Source organism: Drosophila suzukii, assembly GCF_043229965.1.
Source record: "Drosophila suzukii chromosome 2 unlocalized genomic scaffold, CBGP_Dsuzu_IsoJpt1.0 scf_2c, whole genome shotgun sequence".
Taxonomy (NCBI): domain Eukaryota; kingdom Metazoa; phylum Arthropoda; class Insecta; order Diptera; family Drosophilidae; genus Drosophila; species Drosophila suzukii.
Genome location: NW_027255896.1, coordinates 4,025,893 through 4,052,221, shown reverse-complemented (window position 1 = coordinate 4,052,221; position 26,329 = coordinate 4,025,893). Strand labels below are relative to the sequence as shown.

At 39.4% G+C, this 26,329-nt stretch overlaps 1 protein-coding gene across 3 annotated transcripts in view; it reads left to right on the top strand.

Annotated features, from left to right (window-relative positions):
- Positions 1–26,329, top strand: part of PDZ-GEF (PDZ domain-containing guanine nucleotide exchange factor) — a 109,795-nt gene that overhangs the window by 12,867 nt on the left and 70,599 nt on the right. For all 3 annotated transcript variants that reach the window (XM_070998393.1, XM_070998392.1, XM_070998394.1), the window contains exons 2-3: positions 5,800–5,920; positions 5,977–6,222. In XM_070998393.1, the coding sequence (XP_070854494.1) occupies positions 5,891–5,920; positions 5,977–6,222 (276 nt within the window). In that variant the 5' untranslated portion in view covers positions 5,800–5,890. The remainder of the gene's footprint in view (positions 1–5,799; positions 5,921–5,976; positions 6,223–26,329) is intronic.

Sequence of the window (26,329 nt, the reverse complement as noted above, 5' to 3'; positions counted from 1 at the left end):
TGAAACATTCATTACGAAAACGTAAACAATAATGCCAGGAAAATTTCACCGTTTCTTAATCGCCGCTTATAGCCTATTTGCGCATAGGGGGTTCCGCTTCAGCGATTTTTTCTTCCATAAGATACAAACCTGCTAGAAAGAGACGGGAAAAGTCGCTACAACTCGCTTCAGCAGAAAATAGGACCGCAAACGCAAATCAATTAATTATCTCAGTGTTTTATTCAGTATTTTTTACGGGCTTAGGTAATTTTTAAACTAGGCGTGTCGTGATTTTATTGAACTACACTGTTGCAGGACCAAAAAGCCTTCCGACGGCTCGGAACCCAGCAATCGGACTCATCTTTAAAATAAATATTGCTATGCTTTTTTAAAGGTAATGAGCAACCTCCAGTTATGCCCTTCTTGGCAAGACCTGAAACCTATTGCATTAAATCATATCTAAGGAAAAAGCCAATGTCCCTTAGCGAGTGGCCTTTTTTCCTCCTCTCCATAGATGCCAGCGCGCCCTCCAGCTGTACTTAAGCTTCCAAGTTGCTCGTGATGGTGGAGTCCAGCAATTCCCCAATGGGAATGAAACGACGGGGTATAACCAGCGGATTCCGATATGCTCGTGTTCACTGCTAGCCTAATCTCCGTCCACTTCTCGTCCCAGTTTCTCTGGACCTACGAACGGCACTATCGTGGTCTTCATCGTCCTGATTGCTCGCTCTGTTGGATTTTCTTGGGGCGCAGCCCACGGTTTCTCTGGCACTTTGTTAAACATTTAGCCAGCCGCATGGATTTGATTCGGCTTAAATCTCGTGCAAGTCTCACATTTCCTCACATGGTCGTGCATCTCTATGCATACCTGGCCCATATTGGGCTGCCAACCGTGCTATTGTCCTTCGGCTTCCTACGTGCCCCGCTGAGTGTGCATCGTGGTTTTCCTATTGCACCGTTTCCCGCAGCGATTTTCAAACGCACATCTTTCATGATGCGATATCTTCGCTTCCCGCTCCATGTGGAATGTTTTCATATATAGTTTCGCCTTCCATCACGTAGTCCGGGTACTTTTGCAGGTTATTATCTATTCGCGCACTTATTGAATACAATTTCATCCTACCGAGGCTTCCACCGCCGATGTCCCCATATTCCTTGTAACGTTTTCGGTAATGGCTGCCTTGACAAAACGTCCGCCACGTTTAGCTGACCTTTCCTGACGCTATCTCATACTCGTCCGTTGCAACTCCAGAACCCATTTGGCGATCCTTGCTGAAGGGCTTTCTATGCTGTCAAGCCAGTTCAGAGCCATATTGTCGGTTACAATTTTAAAGTGGAAACCTTCCAGATACGGCGTGAGGTGAGGTTTCCGGGCCAATTACTTAGTCCAAAACCGGCCGAAAGGTTGCAGACGCCAAGTGGAGCCCACAAGTTATTACCCTCCACTGGAATGGACCTTTGCCTTACACTGTAAAAGCCGTGTACTGCCTGATGCTTTCTTCCAGTGGGATTTGCCAGATTTAAGCTGCTGATGTACAGCGTTTTCCTTAGTTGCATCAGGATATAGTTTATCCCTTACAGAGTTCGCGTTGATCTTTCTGAAGTCGAAGCACAGTCTCCACTTTCCTGTCTTCCTTTTCACTATCACGATTTTGATGATGGGCTCTATGAAACCCATTTGGTGAAGCTTTTCCATTTTTGCATTGATCTCCCTCCCCTTGGATTTTAGCTTGGCTTGTCTTCATTTATTTTGATCTGTCATGGTGTTGAAGTGTTTTAGCTCTGTGTCTAGGAATTTCGTAGTATCGTTCTCTTCGCTTGTCCGTTGAACGACTGCTACCAATAGCTTTTCCTCGAGCTATCCATCGGTTCGGTGGCTGGTATTAAAATCTCATGTCCAGCACACTTTATTTCGGCTCCGACTTGTGTAAGGAAGTTCCATCCCAACACCATCGAATCCACTACTCCTTGTAAAATCAGCAGGCTCATGGTGAGTTTAACTAACATCTCCAGCTGTTCGTTTTTCCCGCCGCATCTTTCGTCTGCATTCTAACTTGCCGTCTTGTCCATGCTATCTTTTCTAGATCAGGAAGATTGTCCGCCAACTCTTCGCTTGCCGTTGCCCCGGTGTCGATTGTGGTTTCGTAGGTGTTTCCACTAACCGTCACCGATACGGACAACTGCTCCTCCTCCTCGATAAGCTTGCCAGTTAGTTTGGAGAGGTAGCACCCTGCTATCCCTGCACGCCTCTTTGCGGCTGAGAACGCTGACCATTCTCCGATAGTTGGCAGCACTCGACGTACCTGACTCCCACTTTCCGCACACCCAGCAGAACAACAAGTGTGGGATTTCTGCGGGTCTGTGATGTGGGTTGTTTTTCGTGGTCTCTGAGTGGTGTTTGGTGGCCTTCATACGGTGTTTTGTGATTGCCTCTGCTGGTGTGGTGACCACTGGACATTATTTTGAGCGTTTAATGACTGAAGCCGTTGGCATTGGTATGGCTGTGTCCATTGGCCATTCCCTCGTGGTTCGTGATCGCCGGAGTCTTCGCACCTTTTACACGAGATTTGCATTGGGGTTGCCGACTTGGTGCTAGGGTTCCAGTTCTTCATACTCGTCGGCTAATATTATTAGCGTATCCAGGTCCGACACCTTGTATGCTGTTTGGGAGATCCTTAGAATCGGGGTGCAATTCCCTATTATGATGTTGAGGTCTTCTGTCGGGTAATAATTGAATGGCCTCATAGTCGTCAGCATGTCTCGATCCGTAAGCTTCGTGAAAAGTCTCTTGGTAGGAAATAGGTGGAAAAACTCTATGAATTCTGCCCAGCTTCTCCGTTGCTTGTTGAAAATGAACCACTGCAAAGCCCTTTCCTTACGTAATTCCAGCGTCGCTGGGGAATCATGTCTAGGTGCAGACCGTGTGTGTTGGCGGACCACTCTACTTGCCCAGGAACTTACCGTCAAACTTGAACGACTACTCGCTAGGTCTTTAAATCAGTGCTGCTGTTATCCTCTCTTGGCGTAATTCTATCCTTTGGCCCCCCATTATGAATCGTTTTCAATAGAAGATCATATTAAAACATAATTTGAAAGCATCTTTGGACAAATTATGCGTCGGTAATAGCTGGATCTTCCAAATGGATAAAGATTCTAAACATACGGCGCATATCGTGAAGGATTGGCTGCTGTATTACGCTCCCCGACAATTATGTTCACCGCCACAAAGCCCGGACTTAAAAGTTATAGCGCACGTTCGGAAAATTATGGAGAAAAAAGTTCGAAATTGGTTTGGGACAAATCGTATGTTCACTTTTGTCAGGCCCGTTTTAAAGTTTTTTTTTTAAACTTAAAGAGTTTAAGTTAAATACAATTGAAATTTCGGTTATCGTATAGTAATAACATTTAAAACAAGGGAAATTAACTTCGGCAAGCCGAAGCTTGTATACCCTTGCAGTTATAAGAAATAATCAATGTTATTAACACCATGTTAAATTGTTAAGGATTGTTGCCAGAGATATTTGTGTAAAATTAAATTCGTAATGCTGACAAGTTAAAATATTTTATATCCCAGAATAAAAACAAGGAAGAACGCTATAGTCGAGTACCTCGACTATCAGATACCCGTTACTCAGCTAAATAGAGATATGCAAGTAGCAAAGCGAGATTAAAATGCGCCACCTACCGGCGGTATACAGATTTAAGCGTTATGGGCGTTAGAGTGGGCGTGGCAAATTTTTTTTTGGACAAATCGATAGGTATTGACGAGACCAATAAATTTCAGTTAAAATTTTTTATCTAGCATAACAATTGTGGGCGTCACAGGTTTTCGCGGTTTGTGGGCGTTAGAGTGGGCGTGGCATATTCGCGTAACAAACTTGCGCTGCGTATAAGGCTACGGAATCTAAATCTGAAATCCCTATCCTCTATCTTTGATAGTTTCCGAGATATCCACGTTCATATTTACGATTTTTTGAAGTTTGTGGGCGGTTTATGGGCGTTAGGGTGGGCGTGGCAAACTTTTTTTTGGGTCAATCGATAGGTATTGATGAGAACATTACATTTCAGTTAAAATTTTTATTCTAGCATCAACTGTAGGAGCCACAGTTTTGGGCGGTTTGTGGGCGTTAGAGTAGCGTGGCACTCTACTGAAACAAACTTGCGCTGCGTAAGAAGCTCAGGAATCTGCACGCCAAATCTCAATAGCCTAGCTCCCATAGTTTCCAAGATCTCAGCGTTCATCCGGACGGACAGACAGACGGACAGACGGACATGGCTAGATCCACTCGGCTAGTGATCCTGATCAAGAATATATATACTTTATGGGGTTGGAAACGCTTCCTTCTGCCTGTTACATACTTTCCGACGAATCTAGTATACCCTTTTACTCTACGAGTAACGGGTATAAAAAATACAATCAAAATCAACTAAGCAAAATTTTTTAAAAATAATTATTTTATTATTTCTCTGACCGTTTCTTTGACAGCTATATGTTAGAGTCGTCCGATTTTTATTAAATTTAATTTAAAATTCCTAAGAATACAAAAAATTATATTTGCAATAGTATAGGATAATATTTCAAAAAACACCGAAGCTATAATTTGTTTCATATTGTTTTCTTACCAATTTTGCGATCGATCCTATGGCAGCTATATGATATAGTCGTCAGATTTAGATAAAATTAAATTCGAAATTCAGAACTAATTAAAAATGTTATTTCCAATCACCAAAAATATAATTTTTTAAAATTGTTTTTTCCGATTGTTCATATGGGAGCTATAAGATATAGTTGTCCGATCCGGCTGGTTCCGACCTATACTACCAGCAAAAGAAAGAAGACTTTTGGGAAAGTTTCAGCCCGATAGCTTTAAAACTGAGACACTAGTTTGCGCAGAAACGGACGGACAGACGGACATGGCTAGATCGACTCGTCTAGTGATGCTGATCAAGAATATATGGGGTCGGAAACGTCTCCTTCACTGCGTTGCAAACTTCTGACTGAAATCAAATTACCCTCTGCAAGGGTCTTGTTATAAGACTGCATCATGTTTTTTTTTCCTGTAGAAGTTATAGAAGTGGGTAAAATCATAAAAAGGCTGTCGTATGTAGACTTTAGTCCGCCACTGTATTTTAGATATTATTGGTTTTACAAGAAATTGTTTTTTAAACAGAAATAAGCCAAAAAATTATGTAACAAACTTTTCGGAATTATACTAGTTACTCGCAGACTGTAGCCTTTTCTCTTGTTTAAAAACTATTGTATTTTGACAAATTACGTTAAGAAGAAGTGCATTGCATTTAAAAATACCTTTGTAACGACATACTGCAAAAGTCTATAGCGTTAGTGATTCAGAAGCTTAAAAATTATTCCAGGACCCCAAAACAGCACTTAGGACAAACAGACAATCCAACAAACAAAGCGACACATATTTTAATTTTGAAATAAAGTATGTATCAAGTAGAACGAAACGATTCTGACTCTATAAAGTATATATATTCTTGATCAGGGTTACTAGCCGCGTCGAGCTAGAAATACTAGAATCAAAACTTGACTTGTACTGATACTCTACTAGTGCCTATGTTTTTTCCACAGAGTGTCACGACCACTCTTAAGCCCACAGGTCGCAAAAGTTTGTGATTCCCAAGATTTTTTTCAGTGTAAACTTTATTTTCCTGAATTAGAGGTACTCGACTTTAGCTTTCCTTCTTTTTAACCCCTTGTTTTTACATTGTCAAGAGGTGTTTTTGTTAACTTTAAGTTTTAAGGAAGACCAAACGTTTTGTATTATGGTGTTCTTATGACCTTTTCTAACTTTTCAGTTGAATGCGCAGTCTAGTCTAAGCACATATCACATCTAAAGAGGTGGAGTTGGCATGTCTTAGGCAGCATCCATAGCAAAAGCTACGCCTCATGGATCCGTATTACCATATCAGACATCATGTGAGAGCTTTAAGATTTGTATATTGTATTTGAAATTAAGTGTCCTTTTTTAACAGTATCCTACTACAAGCACATCAGGTTCGGAAGCGGCGATAGGCAGTTCGTCGACAATTAACCTTCCAGAACTGCACCAAAAATGCAACCGAGGTTCGCACTCCAGTGACACTAGTTCGGCGTACAGCGGCAGCGATACAATGGCTTCGAACTATGCCTCGTCGCTGGAGGCCGAGGAGATTGACCTTTCTGGTTTGGTGGAGTCCGTGGTCGACTCTGACGAGGAGGATCTGGCGGAAAGCATGGATGTAAGTTATCAGTTAAAAGGCAACTTTTGTGGACCAACGATTTATTGATGTTTGAAAAATTAATTAATGGAGTTCAGTGGAGGAGAGAGGGTCGAAAATAAAAGAATGTCGGACGATATGGACAACCCTAAGATGTATGTATGTACTTTTTTTAGGAGAAAGGACAAGGCTTTAAAGGGAGAATACTATAGTTTATGTTGGGGCAGAGCATTCTGTAAGCGAAAACATTCTACCACAGTCACGATAAATGAAAAAGCACCCTGAGCTACTGCCCCCACCTATGCTAAGAGAATGATCTACAGTAGGGGAGAGTCGGATAAGAGGCAGGGATAGCTTGTTTAAGATGCACACTGTTTTTAATCTAGGTACATTAAAACATCCGGGTCAACACCTGGTGGCACACCCATTGTCAAAGGTTAAAAATTTTTTTAATTTTTATAAGTAATGACCTTAAGCCCGTATCTAGCAAGAAAATCGTCAATGTCGTCAAAGCCAGTAAATACAATAAAAAAGAGCATATTTATTTTGAAGTTGGTTAGTAGTAGTTGTGGAGGCACTCAAATATAGCTTTTTTATTTTTTTTTTTTCATTTATGTGTTGTTTTGCTAAATCTTCAAAAGTTCCCTTTCGGACAGGGATAGTTAAAGGAAATATTTGATAGTACATGGTCTTTTTGGAGCCGTAACGAATGTAATTTTCATGAGTTCTGCATGTTAGTACAGCCTAGTGGTCAGGGTCGCGGTAACGGTTGCGTGTATGGACACTTGTTAACAATAAATGCTCCAGTTTTATGGAAAAGTTCTTCGAATTTGTCTAGGTTTAATTACTCTGAAATTGTGCATTAATAATCTTTTGCGGAACCTTGATCTGGAATTAAAGCCAAAACCTCCGCAGCGATATATCGCGCAGCTTGTCTTAGGGGTTTGCTTTACAACTTCTTAATGGTTTTGGACTTCGCTGCACTGAAGGCAAGTACTTAAAGTATGGTAGCGAGATCGATGAGCAGCTATGCTTGCCGCTTGTACCAGTAACCTAGAATTATGCTTCTGAGCCGTTGTGGGGGCTGTGGCATTCTTTTTTTTGGCCTCTTTGTACCTTTAAAGAAAATGTTATATTTGGAGGTTCAAATTATTTCCATTTCGGCTCTACTTTTCTTTCGTTTTCAATTAAATCCAAGCGATCTTGTCCATCAATAGTGAACTTGTCCATTTTTAAATGGCATTTTTGGCAAAGTATCGAACCATTTACGGAGAACATTCACGCTTTCTCCTTTAATTTTTGCAAAAAAGGTAGATTGAGAATGGATTCCATAAATTGGAAATAAATCACTCTACAAGATGGTCCAAGACACTCACGAAACATTTTAACATTTTTTGTAAACCCTATTCAAAGTGGGAATTTCTTTCAAAATTTCCTAGTTTTCATATATTTATAATTTTTTTTAAAAATACACAAAAATAAGTAATATATTAATTTTATGCAGAATAAATATCCATTTCAAATTTTAAGGACTTACGTTTTGTCGTTCAAGATTTTAGTTTCCACTAAAAAATTAAGCTCAACATAAACACGTGCTGTTAGCTTGCAGCAGCTGAGTTTAACATATGTTATTTTTACAGTGGCTTGTTAAGTTAACATTTCCGGCTTGTAACATAACATTTTGATCTGTTCTTACTTTGATAACATCCACTTTTCGCAATTTTAAATACTTGTGAATGAAAAATGATGCAAAAAAAAAGAACAGGGGAAAGTCCCCATAGTGCACAGCCAAATAATGCCCTTTTAAATCCTGGAATAACGACTCTGTTTAGGCAGAAGAGATCACTAGGGCGACGCTGGATTGGCGCCATCCACAAGACTTAGCAATTTTTAAAAGGGCTGATTCATTATTAAGAAAAGCTCTTTATGATGGTTACTATCGATCCGTATGCTGATCGAGGCTTTGAGCTGTAGGAAATGCACTCGCGGGCATAAGCAGAAGTTCCCTTTGCTTCGGTTGGATGGTACTTGGGCAAATAAAGATGATGATATAGCTAAGAAATTCGCAGATTCTTTAGAAGAAAGATTTAAGCCTTTTGCACAGATGAAGAGACTGCAGTTACAGAAGCTTTTTATGATGCTTCCCAAATTCTGCCTGTTGATTCAGAAGAAGTTAAAGACCAATTTAAGCAACTAAAGTCGAACAAGGACTTGGACCTGGACATGACAGTTTGACGGGAAAGTGCCTAAAACCGTGCAGGAGGCAGTTATTTCGTTCCTTACGCGTGTCTTCAATGCTATGATTGCTCTTTCATATTATCCGGAGCAGTGCACTATGGGAAATTTGAGCAATTTTTCTGGCCAAAATTAATAATTCATGAGCGGAGCAAGATATTTGACTTCTGTTTTTGCATCGGGTTAAATTGGTTAATATTTATTAAAAATAGAAAAAAATAGGGCGTGGCACCGCCCCTTTTTTGGAACAATGTAAAGCTCTTTAGATTTATTGAGTTTTACTTCAACAAGTAATATTAGTTTTTGCAACAGTAATATGTTATATTCATTGAAAAATAGAGCGTGTCACCCCTTTAGGAAGGTTTTATGGACGAAAGTAATATACAGCGCATTCATCTAATGCCTAATTAGAGTACAAAGCTTCGGACTTTTTGATCGGTGCCATAATTGCTTGGCGCATGTAGTTAGGTATTTTGGGGCATATTGAAAGAAACTTGAGAATTCTGGCAAGATCAGCTTGGTTTTATTTTTTTTGCAGCAAAGCTTGCTGCATAAATACACAAACTTACATTTCGTGATTTTGCTGGTTCTGCAGTGCGAGATCTGCTACCAATTTGAATAACAAAAAATGTAAAATGCCGGATTAGAAGAGAATATAATAAAACATAATTGTTTATGGGGAAGACAACAAATATGCCACCCGTATATTTATAATTAATAACGCACGAATAGGTTATATTAAAATGTATAGCGTTTATTCGGAGCGGCAGACGGACTGTGAATGTGAAAAAAGCTTGGCTCCAAGATCTTGATATAGACATATGCAGGCTTACAAAGTAGTTGCTGAATAGATAAGCGACAGCTTTAGTGGTATAAGAAAGAAGGCGAAAGATAAGCAGAGAGCGCTGCAGGTGCCGTCGTACACCTATGCGCGCATGACTAGGCGCTGGCGATCTGCTCCGAACATACTCCCCCCGTTGGAAGAGGTAAGGCTCCAACTATCTCGGAATCGATGGGCAGAACGGCTAGCTTGGCGACGGCTCTCTTGATCAGACCCGTAGATGTACGGACCATAGCTACTCTGATGACTCCGTCCCCGCCGGGTATGACTTCCTGGATGCACCCAAGCTGCCATCTCAAGGGTGGAACGTTGTCCTCCTTAAGCAAAACTATGCGTCCAACCTTGATGTTAGATGCTCCTCTCTTGAAGTAGGGACTGCTGCATCTGGGTAACCCGCTGCCATCTGCTGAGGCGGTCTTCGCGGAGATGAGTAATGCCAGGCTCAGGAAACTTAGTGTAGCTGGAACCCTTCAGGAAATGCGCCGGTGTTAGCACCTCAAGGCTTTCAGCATTTTCTGAAATTGGACAGAGTGGACGGGAGTTAAGGATGGCAGAAATCTCATGTGCAAGAGTTCTTAATTCATCGATGGCTAAGATGGATGCACCGACGACTCTGTAGAAGTGAAATTTAGCTGACTTCACAGTGGCCTCCCATAAACCACCGAAGTGCGGGGCACGCGGAGGGATGAACTTCCAATCGATCCCATCAGCTAAACAGACGGAAGATATCGATGCTGTGTGCTGCTCGCTCAAAAAGAGCTCTTTTAGCTCGGCAAGCTCTCTCTTTGCACCGACAAAGTTTGTAGCATTGTCGCTCCAAATGGTACGCGGACTGCCTCTAAGGCTGATGAATCTCCTCAGCGCTGCGATGAAAGAATCCGTCGTGAGATCCTGGACCACTTCCAAATGAGCAGCCTTCGTGGAAAAACAGACAAAGACGGCGATATAGCACTTGTGGGGTGCCTTATTTCTGGCCTCTGCCTTATGATAGAATGGCCCACAATAGTCCACTCCTGTGGTATGAAAAGCTGGATTAGGCTGCACTCTATTTGCTGGAAGGCTACCCATGACCAAGTAACAGGCTTCATTCGAAAACATCGGACGCATTTGTTGATAACGCTGGCGACGAACTTGCGGCCTCCAATCGGCCAGTACCTTTGCCGTAATGCGGCAAGCAGCGCCTGCGATCCTCCATGCAAATATTTCTCATGATAATAAACGATGATCGCCTTGGTGACTGGATGATCCTTGGGCAACAGTATCGGATGCCTCGTATCGTAGTCCAAGTTTGCGTTCTGAAGCCTTCCACCCACGCGAAGTAACCCATCGGAGCCGAGTATAGGCCTAAGCGAAACCAGCTTGCTTTTCTGTGGAAACGGCTTGCCCTGGCTAAGAGATCCATTCTCCTTCGCCATGTTAACCTGTTGGATGCTCCTCAGAAGAAGTACAGTTCCAGAGTTGATCTCCTCCACCGAAAGTCGACCTTTAAACGACGCAGATTTGGCTCTGCAATTTGAAATGAATCGATAAATGTATGCAAATACGCGCTGCAACTTATCAAAAGAGTTGAGGAATTTGCAGTTTGATGAACTGTCTATGCAAACGGCCCCAATTAGAGCCACAGAACGGCGCTCTGGAAGATCCTTTACTGAGTCTAGCAGGGGCGGCCAATTTGACGAGCTTTGCAGAAGGAATGGAGGCCCGTTAGCCCAAAGGGAATGTTCCAACAATTCTCTTGGGGTACATCCTCGCGACACGACGTCTGCCGGGTTCAAGTTTGTAGGAACGTGATGCCAAGACATGTCTTTCGTCATCTCCTGAATTTTCGCGATTCTGTTTGATACGAAAACGTTAAACTCCCTCGGAGGTTGCCGAATCCACGCCAACACAATGGACGAGTCCGACCAGCAATGAAAGGTGCAATCGAAATCTATGGCTTCCTTGGCGTTTACGTTAGCTCAGCCAATAAAAGCGCTGCGGAAAGTTCTAATCTTGGAATTGTTAAGGCCTTCAATGAAGCTACCCTTGACTTGGCACAGAGCAGATGGACTTTCGATTCTCCATTGGTCTCCGATCGCAAGTATAGACACGCTCCATAAGCTGACATGCTAGCATCGCAGAATCCATGCAACTCAACGGAAGCCCTTGGTTGCAGTACGAATCGTGGGAATTTTAAGTTCTGTACGACCGATAACTGTGAGGTCAACTCCCCCCATGACGAAAGAATGGGCTCTGGCAGTGCATCATCCCAATCCACGTTCGCACTCCATAGAGATTGCAGAAAAATCTTAGATTTTGTGAAAATAGGAGTTATTAAACCGAGTGGATCATAGAATTTGGCAATCGTCGACAATGCAACCCGCTTAGTGGGTAGTTGATTGGTTGGCAGTTGAGAAAAATGAAATAGGAGCTGATCAGAAGATGGATCCCAGACTAACCCCAATGCCTTGGCGACATCCGATCCATCGTGAAATTTGATTAACTGCTCCTTGTCGCATTCAGACTCTCCTTCAAGGGCTGCTGACTCATTCGAACACCATTTGCGAATTGGAAAGTGGCCTCGCGACAGTAGTTCCTTCACCTGACGACGAAATTCTCTCACCTCCTCAACTGAGTCCCCACCAGATATTAAATCATCCACATAGAAATCTCTACGAACAATTTTAGCTCCAATAGGAAATGATTCCTCCTCATCGTAAGAGAGTTGATGCATGGCCCTTATAGCCAAGAAGGCAGCTGGCTTGGTTCCATAAGTCACCGTGTTCAATTTAAAAACACTCAACTCTTCCCTGGAGCTCTCTCTCCAAACGATGCACTGCAAGAAATCATCCGGGTACGAGACACGCACGCAACGGTACATCTTGCAGATATCTCCACAAAGGGCAACTTTAAAAAATCGAAAGCGAAGCAGTATATTGAAGATTTTTTGTTGAATTGTTGGTCCTGCCAGAAGTAAGTCGTTCAGAGAGCTACCAGAAGTTGATTTAGCAGATCCATCAAAAACGACACGAAGCTTCGTACTCGTGCTCTCCTGCTTATGTACGCAATGGTGGGGCAAAAAGAATTGTGTTTCTGGCGGTTCCTTAGTTACAAGAGACATGTGACCTAGGTCGATATACTCCCTCAAAAATGCTGAATACTGAGCTTTCAGGGCTGGGTTTCTATCTAGTTTAGCTTCCAAACTCTTGAAACGACGACGAGCCAAGCAATAAGGATCACCTAAAGATTCGAATCCGGAAATGGTCAAGAGACGAACAGAGTATTGGCCGTTTCCAAGTCGAATGCAATTTTCAGTAAAAAGTTGCTCACATCGCAAGTCTTCCGGCAATAAAGATGGCTTAGACGAAGTGAAGTCCTCAATTTCCCAAAATCGCTTTACAATGGCGGAAAGTGTGTCATCGGAATGATCAGCTGGGTCCTTGATGCTGACTTGTAAAACCGATTTATGAGTTGGCATGTTCGATGATAACCCTCCAGAGACTATCCAACCAAGCTTGGTGTTCTGAAGAGTTGGCAAAGCCCTATCCAAATGAATTTGTCCCATAGAAATTATTTCGAAAAACAACCCAGCGCCGAGTAAAAGGTCAATTCGTTGTGATTGATTGAAATTAGGGTCAGCGAGTGAAATGTTTTGCGGTATCCTCCACGATGTTGCATTTATATTGAAATGGGGTTGATAATCAGTAATACTGTGAGTCACAACCGCTGTGAATGCCGCACGATAGCTTGCATCCCGTGATTGCACAAGAATATCGACACTCCTATCAGAGATCATGGAAGATTCTCCTATCCCAGAAATCGACGTTTGCGATCTTCTGTGATTCAAGTTTAGTTGGCTAGCTAAGCGAGAGGTTATGAAGTTTAGCTGGGAGGCCGAATCTAAAATTGCTCGGCATGGCATAAATGCTCCAAATCTATTTCTGACGTAGATAATAGCAGTTGGAAGCAACACGTAGTCGATCGGCAAAATATTTAAGGTTTTGGGTGGAGGGCTTGGTAAATGATGATCATGATGCGATGATGTATGCGAACATGGTACTAATGCTGATGAAGTAGATGGTAATGGCTGAGAGCTCGAGGATGGGTCGCATGATGGAGATGAAAATGAGGTTAATGTTGCGGATGGGTCATGGTTCATGTGTAATAATGAATGATGCTTCATGCAACAATACTTGCAGTGAGTCGACTTGCATTGCTGCAAACTATGCCCCTTGCGCAAACAGTTGAGGCAAAGGTGCAACTTCTTTGCTTCTCTATATCGAAGTTTCGGACTCAAATTTAAAAATCGAGAACACTTTGGCAAATAATGATCCCGTACATCGCAAAATAAGCATGTCAAATGATTTGAGTTAGTAGCAGATGCAATAAGTGTATTTTGGTTATATTTGTGCAAGTTTTTTCCCACCTGCTGGCCTGGTGTTTGAGTTACCAAGGCTTGATCCAAGTTTTCCATCATCCTGCACCTCTTTTCCAAAAACGACTCCATAGCATCCCAGGTAGACAGCTCAGTGATTGACAAATCCTCTTCCCATTTTTCCCGCGTCCTCTGATCCAGTTTCCGAGTGATGATGTGAATTAAAAGTCCATCCAAAATTGGTCCGTATTGGCCAGGGTTCGAATTGCTCGCAGATGCGAATTCATGCAATCGCTCAGCTCCCGAAGACCCTTCGAAGATCCCTTCTCGACACCCTTTAAACCGAATATTGCCTGAACATGTGCCTGAAAGTGTAAAACTTTATTATCAAATCGATTAACCAGCAAATTCATAGCCTTTTTAAAATTAGCATTCGAGGGTTCGAGCGAACGTATGGTTTCCAGAGCCACGCCGCCCAAACTCGAACGCAAATATTGTAATTTTTCAATGTCGCTTAGCTCATCATCATGTCCGATGACCGTAGTGAAAGTCGCAAAAAAATCCGGCCACTCAGAGTAGGAGCCATGAAAACGAGCAATTTCCAAATTTGGCAACCGAGGCTTCCTAGATCGAAAAGAAAGATCAGCATTATTAGTGATGTCAATAGATGTTGAATTTGCAGCGGTTGAAGCCGGCAATTGTGAATTGCGATGAGCCGCCAAGCCTCGGCTTAGTTTCGCCTTCACATCCATAAAGACTTCAGCAAATTCAATCCGATGGTCGCTCGAGATCTCTGCAAAATCCAGTCTTTCCAACGATGTCTGCGCAGAATCAAATGCCTTGTTTAAGGAATTGATCCATTCCATTCGCGCCAGCAAATCAGCTTCGTCAAACTGATTAACCGCATCAGCGTTTAAATAGCATTTCATCGAGCTCATTTGCCGCAAAATAGATTGGGCTTTGACTCGGTAGTAGTCGACGTCACTTGTGGATTCATTTTGAGCCCGAACCGAGTTTTCCGTATCAGACATTTTTCAATCACGAGAAAGGAAAAAAAATGAAATGAAAATGAAATAAAATAAAATGTCCGACCGCGTTAGAGGCACAAAACACCGTATACCCTTTGCCGCGAAAACGTGAAGGTTAACAAGCGTCGCCGAGATGCAACGGAACCTTTAACTTGGTTGTTGTTGTTCTTGCCGATTGTTGGGGCGGTGCGGCTTGATCGATGAAATAATTGAAGCCCCAAGATCGAGTGGTACGCATAAAAATACGCGGGTACTTTTGGGTTTTTACGCGACGTGCGTAGGTGTTTATTAGTACACTTTGAAACATGAACTGCTTAAGCCTAACTTAACTTAAGCGCTCCAGAGCAGAGCGGAGACTTAGGGGAGAGATGAAGAGGGAGAGCGGACGGCAGTGCGAGCGCGCGAGATGTAGACATCTGGATAAAACTGCCGCTCGACACTGCCTCCTGAAATTAAACGCCCTTTTGGCGTGAACACCGATAAATTGCCTGCCTAGCAACAGCGGATTATGTAACTGGCAAACGAATGTATGTATGGCTATATGTACATATATATATAGATTAAATGCGATTCACTTTGTTAAGAATTGTTTGCACAACACAGCTTTGGTGTTTTTTCACAGCGCAAAATGTACAAAAAATCAAACGGCCGGCTGTGCACTTTTATATGCACATATGTATGTATGTATGTTCGTATGTTTGTGACCGAATGCAGGATAACGACAGCGAAACAAAGCGTTTGTTTAAACTATATTAAACAATCGCGAGACCGAGCTGCAGACTCCGATAAAAACTGCTATCACGTCGGGGTCACCAAATGTTTATGGGGAAGACAACAAATATGCCACCCTTATATTTATAATTAATAACGCACGAATAGGTTATATTAAAATGTATAGCGTTTATTCGGAGCGGCAGACGGACTGTGAATGTGAAAAAAGCTTGGCTCCAAGATCTTCATATAGACATATGCAGGCTTACAAAGTAGTTGCTGAATAGATAACGACAGCTTTAGTGGTATAAAAAAGAAGGCGAAAGATAAGCAGAGAGCGCTGCAGGTGCCGTCGTACACCTATGCGCGCATGACTAGGCGCTGGCGATCTGCTCCGAACAATAATGAAGATATAATAACTTTCCCATTAATTATCCGATCGTTCCGATATACGATAAATTCGTCCAATTTTTGTTTTTTGTTTTTAATTTTGTTTGAAATGCTGAAATATTAAAAGAATGATGTTCTTAACAGTAGAAGTTGATATGTCAAAAAACAATAAAGCAAATTTTTTTTAAAATGTTATGTTGATATATTGAGCTATAGAATATAGTTGTTCGATCCGGCTCGTTTTGACTTATGTATATGTAATAGAAATATTGCTTTTTAAGCGAACTGGCAGACAGACGAACATGGCTAGATCTACTCGGCTAGTAATCCTCATAAAGAAAATATGTACATACTTTATAGAGTCGGAAACGCTTCCTTCTACATGTTAAATACTTACCAACGGTATTGGTTTCGTACATACCTGTCAATTGACCAAAAACATATACACTATATAGCACATAGACCCCTCAATACGCCTACGGTTTTGGTGCTAGAATAATAACTTCAACATAAAAGGTTTCAAAACCTATCGAACCAATCTAACGCCCATAACGTCTGGCGCCCACATATTCAAAGATTTTGTAAAAGTGGAAATGGAATTTCTTTTTATCAACATCTATCTTCAAGTTTTGTAATCGCCGCTAGGAGGCGCCCTGCAGTCTAGGAAAAGTCGCATTGCTGCTTGTATATCGCCATCTCTCTTGTGCTCCCCTTAGCAGAGTAACGAAATTGTCGAGGCACTCGACCTATAGCGTTCTCCCTTGTTTTTTATTCCCGTTCTGTGTAGAGTAAAAGCGTATAGTCAGCGCTTCCGTCCCTATAGGATCACTAGCCGAGTCGAACTAAGCCATGTTCATCCGTCTTCTACCACGTGTCCATCTTCCTCGACCTTCCCTTAGCTAAGGTAACGGGTACCTGATAGTCGAGAACTTCGACTATAGCGTTCCTGCTTGTTTTGTAATGTTTTAGTGACAAAACGTGTATTAAAACAATTATAAGCCAAGCTCAAGTCAGACTTAAATTATGACAACTATATAAGTTTATTTACTTGTTTTAAATTCTACAAAACTCAGAGCTCCCAAAACGTGTCTTCATTTTACTAGGTGTCAGAAAAAGATCAGTTACCTCACAACCCTAAGAAAAATGGAATCGAAAGACACTCTCAATGTGTTATTTGTTTCAAAGTGTCTCGCTCAGACACTGGGCATTTCTGTTGGCTATATTTGAGATCCTGTTTTTCTGTGTCACTTGGCTTTATAGAATCTGGAAAAAGTGTATTTTCATGTTAAATGTATTTAGAAAACAGTAACGCTTCGGGGTCTATAAGGTACATATATTTAGTTATGGCCGTTTACCTATGTATAAACTGATATTCAAAAATTATATCACAAAACAAAATGTATTCTATATAGGTAAGCTCGCAAAGTTCTTTTTGGCCACACATTTGTAATTGAAATTGTATGTAATTTTCGTTAAGATATTTTAAATTGTAAGGCAATATATACAAAATCAGGAAAGACACTTCGTAATTCCAGTTAAAAAACATTGCTCATTTAGTGAATGTAAGCTTTTTTGACACAGGTCCCAACTGTTATTTTGGGACACTTACTTGTGCTTCTGATCTAGAAACGTTCAGACACCTAACACGAGTGAAACAACCAGAGACTGAGCTTCATAATTTGATCCTGTTTTGAGCTGAGATGAAAGGCTAGTGAAAAATCATTGAGCACATTTTGGAAGCTTTAATGTAAAACAAAAACTTGATTGAACTAAATTAGATAAAGGATTCCCATATAAGTTGTCAAAGTTTGCCACGCCCACTCTAACGCCCACAAACCGCCCAAGCCTGTGGCGCCCACAATTTTTATGCTAGATAAAAAATTTTAACTGAAATGTATTGGTGTCGTCAATACCTATCGATTGATCCAAAAAAAAAAATTTGCAAATCCCACCCTAACGCCCATAACGCTTAAATCTGTCTAGTGCCGGTAGGTGGCGCATTTCAATCTCGCTTTGCTGTTTGCATATCTCCATTTCCCTTTGGTCCCATTAGCTGAGTAACAGGTATCTGATAGTCGAGGTATTCGACTATAGCGTTCTTCCTTGTTTTGTTCTGAAAACTTTGAGTTGGGACAGCTGCTTTGCATAAAAAAATGGTCAAGCCGACAGAGGTTGCTTTCACAAAGCCTACTAAAGAGATTTCAATATATTACGTAAACAGAAAAAAATACATTTGTCGGTTAAAAAAAAGGATTATGTGGGAATTATATAAAAGACGACATAATATTTATTACATAAGGGTTGTCTTTTAGTGTTGGGTTGCTTATGAGTGAGTGATCAAAAAAGATTAGTTCTCTAAACTGAATGAGTGAACAGTGTATAATCTCCGTCGTACCGAACACACTTTGCAATTATTGATTTTAAAACACTAGTTTTATTTTTTAAAAACAAAAAGTAAGTAAGTCTGTGTATCTGTATCAGATACTGCTACCAGCACAGATATAAAACGTTGGGCTCAAAGAGGCAATTCTGTATAAACGCGATTCGGCTATGGAACAATCTATCTCATGCTTTCAAAACAATTAGAAGCGCGTCTAAGTTTCTCCGTAAGTTTAATGAGTATATGCAAATTTAAAGATAATTCAAACTTATTAAAGTAAACAAAAAAAAAATCGCAAATATTTTTTTTTTGTATATTTTCTTTTCTAAATTAGTAATTATAATAAATAATATAATTTAATCTAATTTCAGTCGTATAAAAATTCTAAAATCGATGGGACTAACGCAATGAGCATCTGTATTTGCTTGAAGCGTTAGGATATAAGCAAATAAAGAAACACAATATGATGTGATCTAAAATGTAAAGCAAAATTTGGAGCCATTTTGAGGACCTAGGAACCCAACAGGATAAGTGCAAATATTCCAAGGCTACACTAAGCTGCAAAACAAGTGGGCAAGTGAGCAAGTGAACATTTGACTCATTAAAAAAAGAACTGACCATTATTTTCCCCACACTGGATAAACTTTTTTGAATTTTTTTAGAAGTTGGCATTAGGAATGCAGATTCTAGGGACTCTTTCACAGTTTATAACGCTCAAAAAACTCGCATAACGCTAAAACCGGTTTAGGGGCCACATTTGTTAATATAATATTTTGTAAAAGTGTAAACGAGATTTTCTTCTAATAACAATAGTGTATACAAAATGGTAGTTCCTAGTAGAATTGGACCCCTAGATCACATAAAGGAAGTAAAATACACTGGTAGGCATAAGTATTTTGACAAAAAAAAAAAAAAATAAATATACTCATAATTTGAACTTACTTCTTGTAAACTTTGACATCAATGGAAAGTTAATTTAAATGCCGTTTGAACGATACAATACATTTTTTAACCCATTCAGTACTTATTAAAAAGAACGAATTTTTGTAAACATCTACTTCTTAAACTTTTTCCTCGACTTGAAAACTTAAACTTTTATTTTTTATGATTTTTTAAAGGTGAGAATGTCGGAAAAAATTTGTATGAAAAAAAAACAAAAATATGGCCCAAATTCATGTTTCTAAACATTTTCAAAAAATCATAAAAAATATAAGCAAAATGATTTTTGAAAAATTCTTTTTGCAGTTACTATTATTTTTGTTTGAAGAAACTTTTTGCTTTTTTTTATACTTTTTTTTCGAGAAAAAAAGTTTAAAAAGTAGATTTAAAAGTAGATTTACACAAATTCGTCCTTTTCAATAAATACTGAATGGGTTAAGAAATGTATTGTATCATTCAAACGGCATTTAAATTACCTTTCCATTGATGCCAAAAGTTTATAAGACGTAAGTTAAAATTATGATTTTATTTACCTTTTTTTTTTATCAAAACACTTATGCTTTTAAATATTTATGATACTTTTGATGGCATGAAAATGGTAACGATGGTTACTGTGATACCGGACCACAGGCGGCACGGAAAGCTAACGAAGGTTAGCTGCTGATTGAGATAGTGCAGTATTACGAGCCGCGTTCCCGGATGTAGGAAGTAGAACCGTGCAGTTATAATTTGCGTTGATAACTGATTTATTACTTTTATCAAATAGGTCAGTTCATTATGATTATGTTAACAGTTTGCGCAGTTGGCACGCCTGAAACTGTATAATGCGTTGACATTAAATATTAAATGCTGATCAGCACTTCTCATCTGCAATGGGTGCAACTGGTCGCCTGGTACTGTTTCCAACTTGGCTACTGCTTGATTTGGATGCTGGTCATGTTAAGCAACATCGGCTTCGAACAACCAATCTAGGTGATATATGTTTTAGTTAACATCTATAATGTTTCCCTATTATTTTGCCAATTAAATAAATAGGCTACATTGATTATATTGCGAGCTTTGAAAATGTGTAATTTGTTAACAATTTTGTGACTAAGGCGTCTAATATCGTAAAAACTAAATAATCCGAATACAAATCGAGTCATTTTAAACAACCGAACCAAACAATCCATGGAGAAATATTTTATTTTGACTTTCTAATTTGCAAAGTTGGGTCGGCTTTGCATCTCAAATTTGAATTTTAGTACTGATTTATTTCCCTAGGCAGTGTTGTGAATCTTTTGTTTTTAACGTTAGGTTTTAGTTTGTTGAATTCTTAACTATATCGCGGAACCTATAGGTGATAGAAAATTAGTTTGTATCGGACTTTTACTCATCAGCACTCAAATATCATAGAAAATTTGGCTTGGTTCGTGGAAATTTCACAAAGTTTAAAATAGTAAAATGTTATGTTTATAGTTGCAGAACTATCTCCAATGGTAAATTTTAACTATAACGAATAGATAGACGTTTAAATACGCCTCAAAAATATTTTTTCCCTCAAAATAAAACTCATTTTGAAACCGCATCTGGAAATTCGGCTTCTGCATCATTGCAACTGGAATTATTGTTTTAGATGTGGGATGCAGTAGTGTGAAGAAAGGGACCACTAGAAGTAATCTCTCCTTCTAATCTAATATCTTTCCCTTTTTGTACTCGATGCCCAGTTGCAACGTGAGTGAAAACAGGCAACGCACCGCCATACTCTTACTTTAATCATAGTTATTCTCAGCAGAAGTTCATCGCAGGTTGGGAAAACGACAGCAGCATAAGGGTGAATCCTTGCAAGAGTTCCTTTAAGCACTTATGGAAATTGCAAAAACCCATTTGTTTGGAAAAAGAGGGCCTGGTTGAGTGTTTCGTTGTGGGTATCCCTATGTCGTGTGATGCGTAGGCGTGTGTTCGTGAAGCTATACTGGATGACGATATGACGATCTTAGGCACAAAAGTCTTACACTGCGTTGACATTACCAAGACCAACGACCAACAGGGGAAATTACTTGTTTGCAGCTAATTAGCGAATTGGAGAGTATGTGCACGATCAGCACGAAAGACTATGTCAGTTTCGTCAGTAGATTTGGAGCATCTGAGTCCAGAATTAGCTTCTGAAGTGGAGTCATTGATTGATAGATACAAACCAGAAAGAAATCTAACTTCTCCAATTAAGGTGAAGATCTTGTTGAAAGTCGAGTGACCTGTTTTCAAACATCAGAGACGTTTGACTTATTGCGATCAGAAAATTGTTGATGACCAGGTTCAAGAATGGCTAAAGGAAGGGAATATCCAGCCTAGTACATCCGAGTTCACTTCGCCAGTGATGCTTGTAGATAGGAAGAACGTGAAGAAGCGCTTGTGTTGCGATTATCGCAAATTAAATGAAAAGATGGATTGTGTGATTATAAAGCGAGTTTTGGAAGTTTCACAAGGGAATGGATTGCCCATAAATATAAGTAAATGTCAGGTGTTGAAGCGCAAATTAAACTTCTTCGGCTGTGTCGTAGAAAATGGTACCATGGTTACGATCCCGCGCGACATGAAAGGAGTCTAAATATTCTTAGGATTGATTTCGCACTTTCGTGGGCTTATAGAAGGATATGCCGTAATTGCCAAACAGGTGTCTGACATGTTGCGCAAAGAGGTAAATTCGAGTCTCAGGACCAGCACATAGCAGAATTTAAGAAGCTATAAGATGCATTAATCATTTGACCAGTTCTGAAGCTTTATAACTACTCGATTGAAACAGAAGTTCATACCAATGCATCTAAGTTAGAATTTGGAGCCGTTTTGCTTCAACGAGATTTCGGTAATAACTTGTGGCATCCAATTTTGTACATGTGCCGTAAAAGCAAGCCGTGCGAGGAAAAATATCATTCTTAGGAACCTGAAGTACTTGCGGTTATAAAAGACTTCTAGGTTCTAGGGAAGAAGTTAAAGATTGTTACGGACTATAACACTTTTACCATAACCATGAAGAAGAAGGAGAGTGTCTAGATGGGCGATGTATTTACAAGATTTTGACTATGAAATTGAACATGCGTTGAGTACGGTGTCGTTATACGTTAAACAAAAGATCCCTCCTCCCCTATTCGTTTTTCGGATTTCTCCGAAGACTTCAGGCAAACAAATTGTGGTGTACCACTCAAACGTAAAAGTCGCCACATGACCAGTTTTACCGAGGAAACAGGCGACCATTTGCTTCGAAGAGCTTTTTCCCCGAACAACTTTGAATTTGGCTGGACTTCGAAGACTCACCGGTGGATTTCTGTTTTTTTTTTTTGGGCTCTTAAACGTCTATTTATACCAGTCCACACGAGTCTTTTTTGAGCGATTGTCAAATTTTGCGGGATTCAATGAGAAGATACCTTTCTTACGGCCAGGTGTTCTTGCACTATCGAATGGATGCTGGTGGAAAAAATTCCCACGAATGCATGTCTCACGGCATGTCACAGATGTCATTAAAGAAATCCCTATGTATTCTTATGTATATAAATTTAAGTATTACCCAATGTCAACGCTATTGATGTCTGTACTTATTGGGGATTTCGGGATTTAAAAACGTGCAGCTTAAGATGTTGGTAAAAGTTTTAACTTGCAAATATACCACCAATTTTTTTTTAATTTGTTTTTTTTTTTTCAGTTTTATGTTTTGCTAAGTCTAAATCTTTGAATTTTTGACAAGCTGCTGATTTATAAAACAAAAAACTTTAATTTGTTCCGCTGCATGGCATGTGTTATATGTATGTATGGTGAGGTATGTGATTCGTTTAATTAAAATTCATTATAATACAGAGCCTCCCTTTTCAAAAACAGAAATGCACAATTCCTTCAAAGTGCCATACTAATTTTAAATTACAAGCTAATTTTGTTATTCGTCATCACAAATAATTAAAAAACTTAAAAAATTAAAAAAAAAATTGATTGAAACAAAGAAAGTGTATGATAATTTTAATCCAGGTGGAAAATTAATGATAACTAAAATACTGAAGACAAGATATCAATGCTAAAATGCGATTAAATCGAAATTTAATTTTCTTAATGCCTTCTCCAAATTTATGCAACAACACAAAGCATTTCATTCTAAACTCCCCCTTAGCCAAATTGCTAAGTGTATGTGGTTTTTTATTGTCCCATTCATCATCAATGTCAATGTCAATCAATAAAGTTACACTTGCTACAAAGGAATAACCCGGTATAAATGGTTTCAAAATGGTAACTTTGTTGTAATTTAATTTACCGAATTAAGTTTATACAAGATAATCAATTGTGAATGCTAAGATGCGATTACATTTTGAAACGATTTCTCTAATGAAATTGAAATCACAAAGTTGAACCTTTAAGCTTACTGCAATAGATTTCTTGCATTACTACTCAGGTTTATTTAGCCTGTTCAAGAGTTAGCTCTGCTGACTCTTTGTTATTCTTGCATCAGAGGGAAAATTCCAATTAATTGTTTATAGGGGTCTTACAGAGATTATTAAATAAAATATGTTTAATGAAAAGACACAAAAAACATCAAAAAGCAAAGATCATCCAAAGAAGATCACTGAGGTGCTTTTCTTTTTTTGTGTATGTCAGTCCTGTGCTTGATTTTTGATTAAAAAAAAACAATCGTGCTCTCAAGTCCTTAACAAAGTCCTTAATATTTAACTGTCCAAAAAAGTTAAAGAACATAATCTTGTCAAAAAAGCAAGTTAGTTTTCTCGACTTACTTTATCTTAACGATAAGCAATGACAAAGTGCTATCGATCACAAAATTGAGCTTTCTTTGTTTATTGCGGCTGTTAGGTTATGCTTATGTTGATTAAAAAATTTCAGCTTAGTAGGATTTGTAAAATCTGCTGTCATTTCATAGAGTCGAAAATTATTTAGCAGAGCGCCTGTCAAAGTTAGTTCTCACATTGACGACCGAGAAAACTAAATTTCGTTATCTGGGACTGAAAAAACTTAAAAAAATCGTCCATATGAACGCTGATATATCCGAAAATATAAAAGGTGGAGAGTTGTGATTTCTGGATTAAGTTTCTTAGCTTCGAACGCAGCGCATGTTTATTACGCTAATGTGTCACGCTCACTCTAACGCCCACAAGCCGCCCGAAACCGGCTCCTACAGTTTTAGTGCTAGAAACAAAAATTTTCACTGATATATACACACCTGATCATATTAATAGGTACACATTGGAATTTTTTAATTATAAATTGTTTTTTGGTACTTTTAGTGTTGACAACTTTTTAATTTTTGGTTTTTTGTTGTTGTCAATGTCTGGCCAAACTGTGACAAAGAGTTGAAAGAGGGAACGCCCCGTATATCAAAGCTTTTCTATTAATTGCGAGTCCACCACACATTTCGCCTGATCATAATAATAGGTACAGTCTCCGTTTCTCACAAGTATCGAGTGAATTATTTTGTAATCAGTGATCATTTGGTAACTAAAGGTAAATTAAGTATAGCTCCTGTCAATACCGAGAATTAAATAATTATTTTTTTTTTTAGAAAAAATGGGTCGAAATTCTCATTGTACTAAAGAAGAAGCTCGATTGGTTCTTAGTCTGAAAAAAGAAGGCAAATCTTTACGAACCATCACCAAACTAATGAACAGGTCTAATAATTTTGTTAAAAATGCATTAGAAAGAAAACCAAGACAGGAAACCCGTGGAAGGCCACTAAAATCAACAAAAACCCTTACCACTACATAGTAACTTTGAGCAAAAAGGACCCATTTAAGTCATCGAAGGCTATTGCAGCCGAAATTGGGAATTCAGTTAGTGCTCCAACTATCCGAAGACGACTACAAGATGCCAACCTACCAGGAAGAATTTCCAGAAAAGTCCCACTTATGCGCAAAAAAATATCACCATGAGGCAAACTTTTGCAAGGGACCACAAAGACTGGGTAGGATGCACCGGGGAGAAAAAACGGAGAAACATATTATGGAGCGATGGAACCAAGATTAATTTGTTTGGAAATGACTGAAAGGAATGTTCGACGCCCCAACGGAAAGGAATTCCATCCACGGTTTACAAAAAAAAAACAGTCAAACATGGAGGTGGCAATATAATGGTATGGGGTTGCTTCTCCTGGTATGGCGTAGGTCCAATTTATCAGACTACGAACAAAATGAATGCTGAAGAGTACAAATCCATATTGGAAACAGTTATGGTACCGTATGCTGAGGAAAATATGCCATTACGTTGGGTATTTCAGCAAGATAATGATCCAAAACACACATCAAGGCTGTTATCTACATTTTTCGAGGACCAAAAAGTTGACGTTCTGAAGTGGCCAAGACAACCCTCCGACCTTAACACCCTTAAAAACTTGTTGGGAGGCTTAAAAAAAAAATTGGCGAAGCATTCATTTTCAAATAAACAAAAATTATCAGAAGGTGTCCAAAAACTGTGGTATGAGACACCAGTAGAGACCTGCCAGGCTCTTATTAAAAGTATGCCAAAAAGAATAGCAGTAGTGGCCAAAAATAGAGGTGGATACACTGGATACTAAGTAAGGAAATACTAATTTACCTAAAAAAATAATACAAAATGGAAATTAATATTTTTTTTCTTACCAACACATGAAGTGTACCTATTATTATGATCACACTGAAAACGTATCTGAAACACAAAAAGAATCTCTTTTATGTTATATTATTATCCTATGTTACAGATAAGTTTATTTTATTAAAAACAAATAGTTTAAGAACCAATGAGAACAAATATTAAGTTTGAAACAATGAATAAATCTTTATTTTGTTACCTTTAAGTCAGAGTTGATGTGTGTACCTATTAATATGATCAGGTGTGTATATGGATTTTATCAATACCTATCGATCGACCTAAAAAAAATATTGCCTCGCCCATAAACCGCCCAAAAACTGGCGCTCACAATATTAATGCTATAATACAAATTTAACTGAAATGTATGGGACTTGTCAATTCCTATCGGTCCAATAAAATATTCCTGAAAAGTAACTCTTTCGTCCAGTGTTATTGGGGTAAAGTTCGGTTTTCCGCACACGTGATGCGTTACATGCACGCATGTTGCACGTTGCACGTTGCCCGGCAAAAGTCAAAAGTTGCACTTAGCGGTGGCGCCGCCTTCGACCTCCCACCTTTTTATTTTCGGCGGTTGAAGGGGTCAGGGGTTGATGGGGTGGTACTTTCGGGTAGGCAGACAACAGCATTACCTTACCAAAAGTCTATTTTCGTTTGCAGGT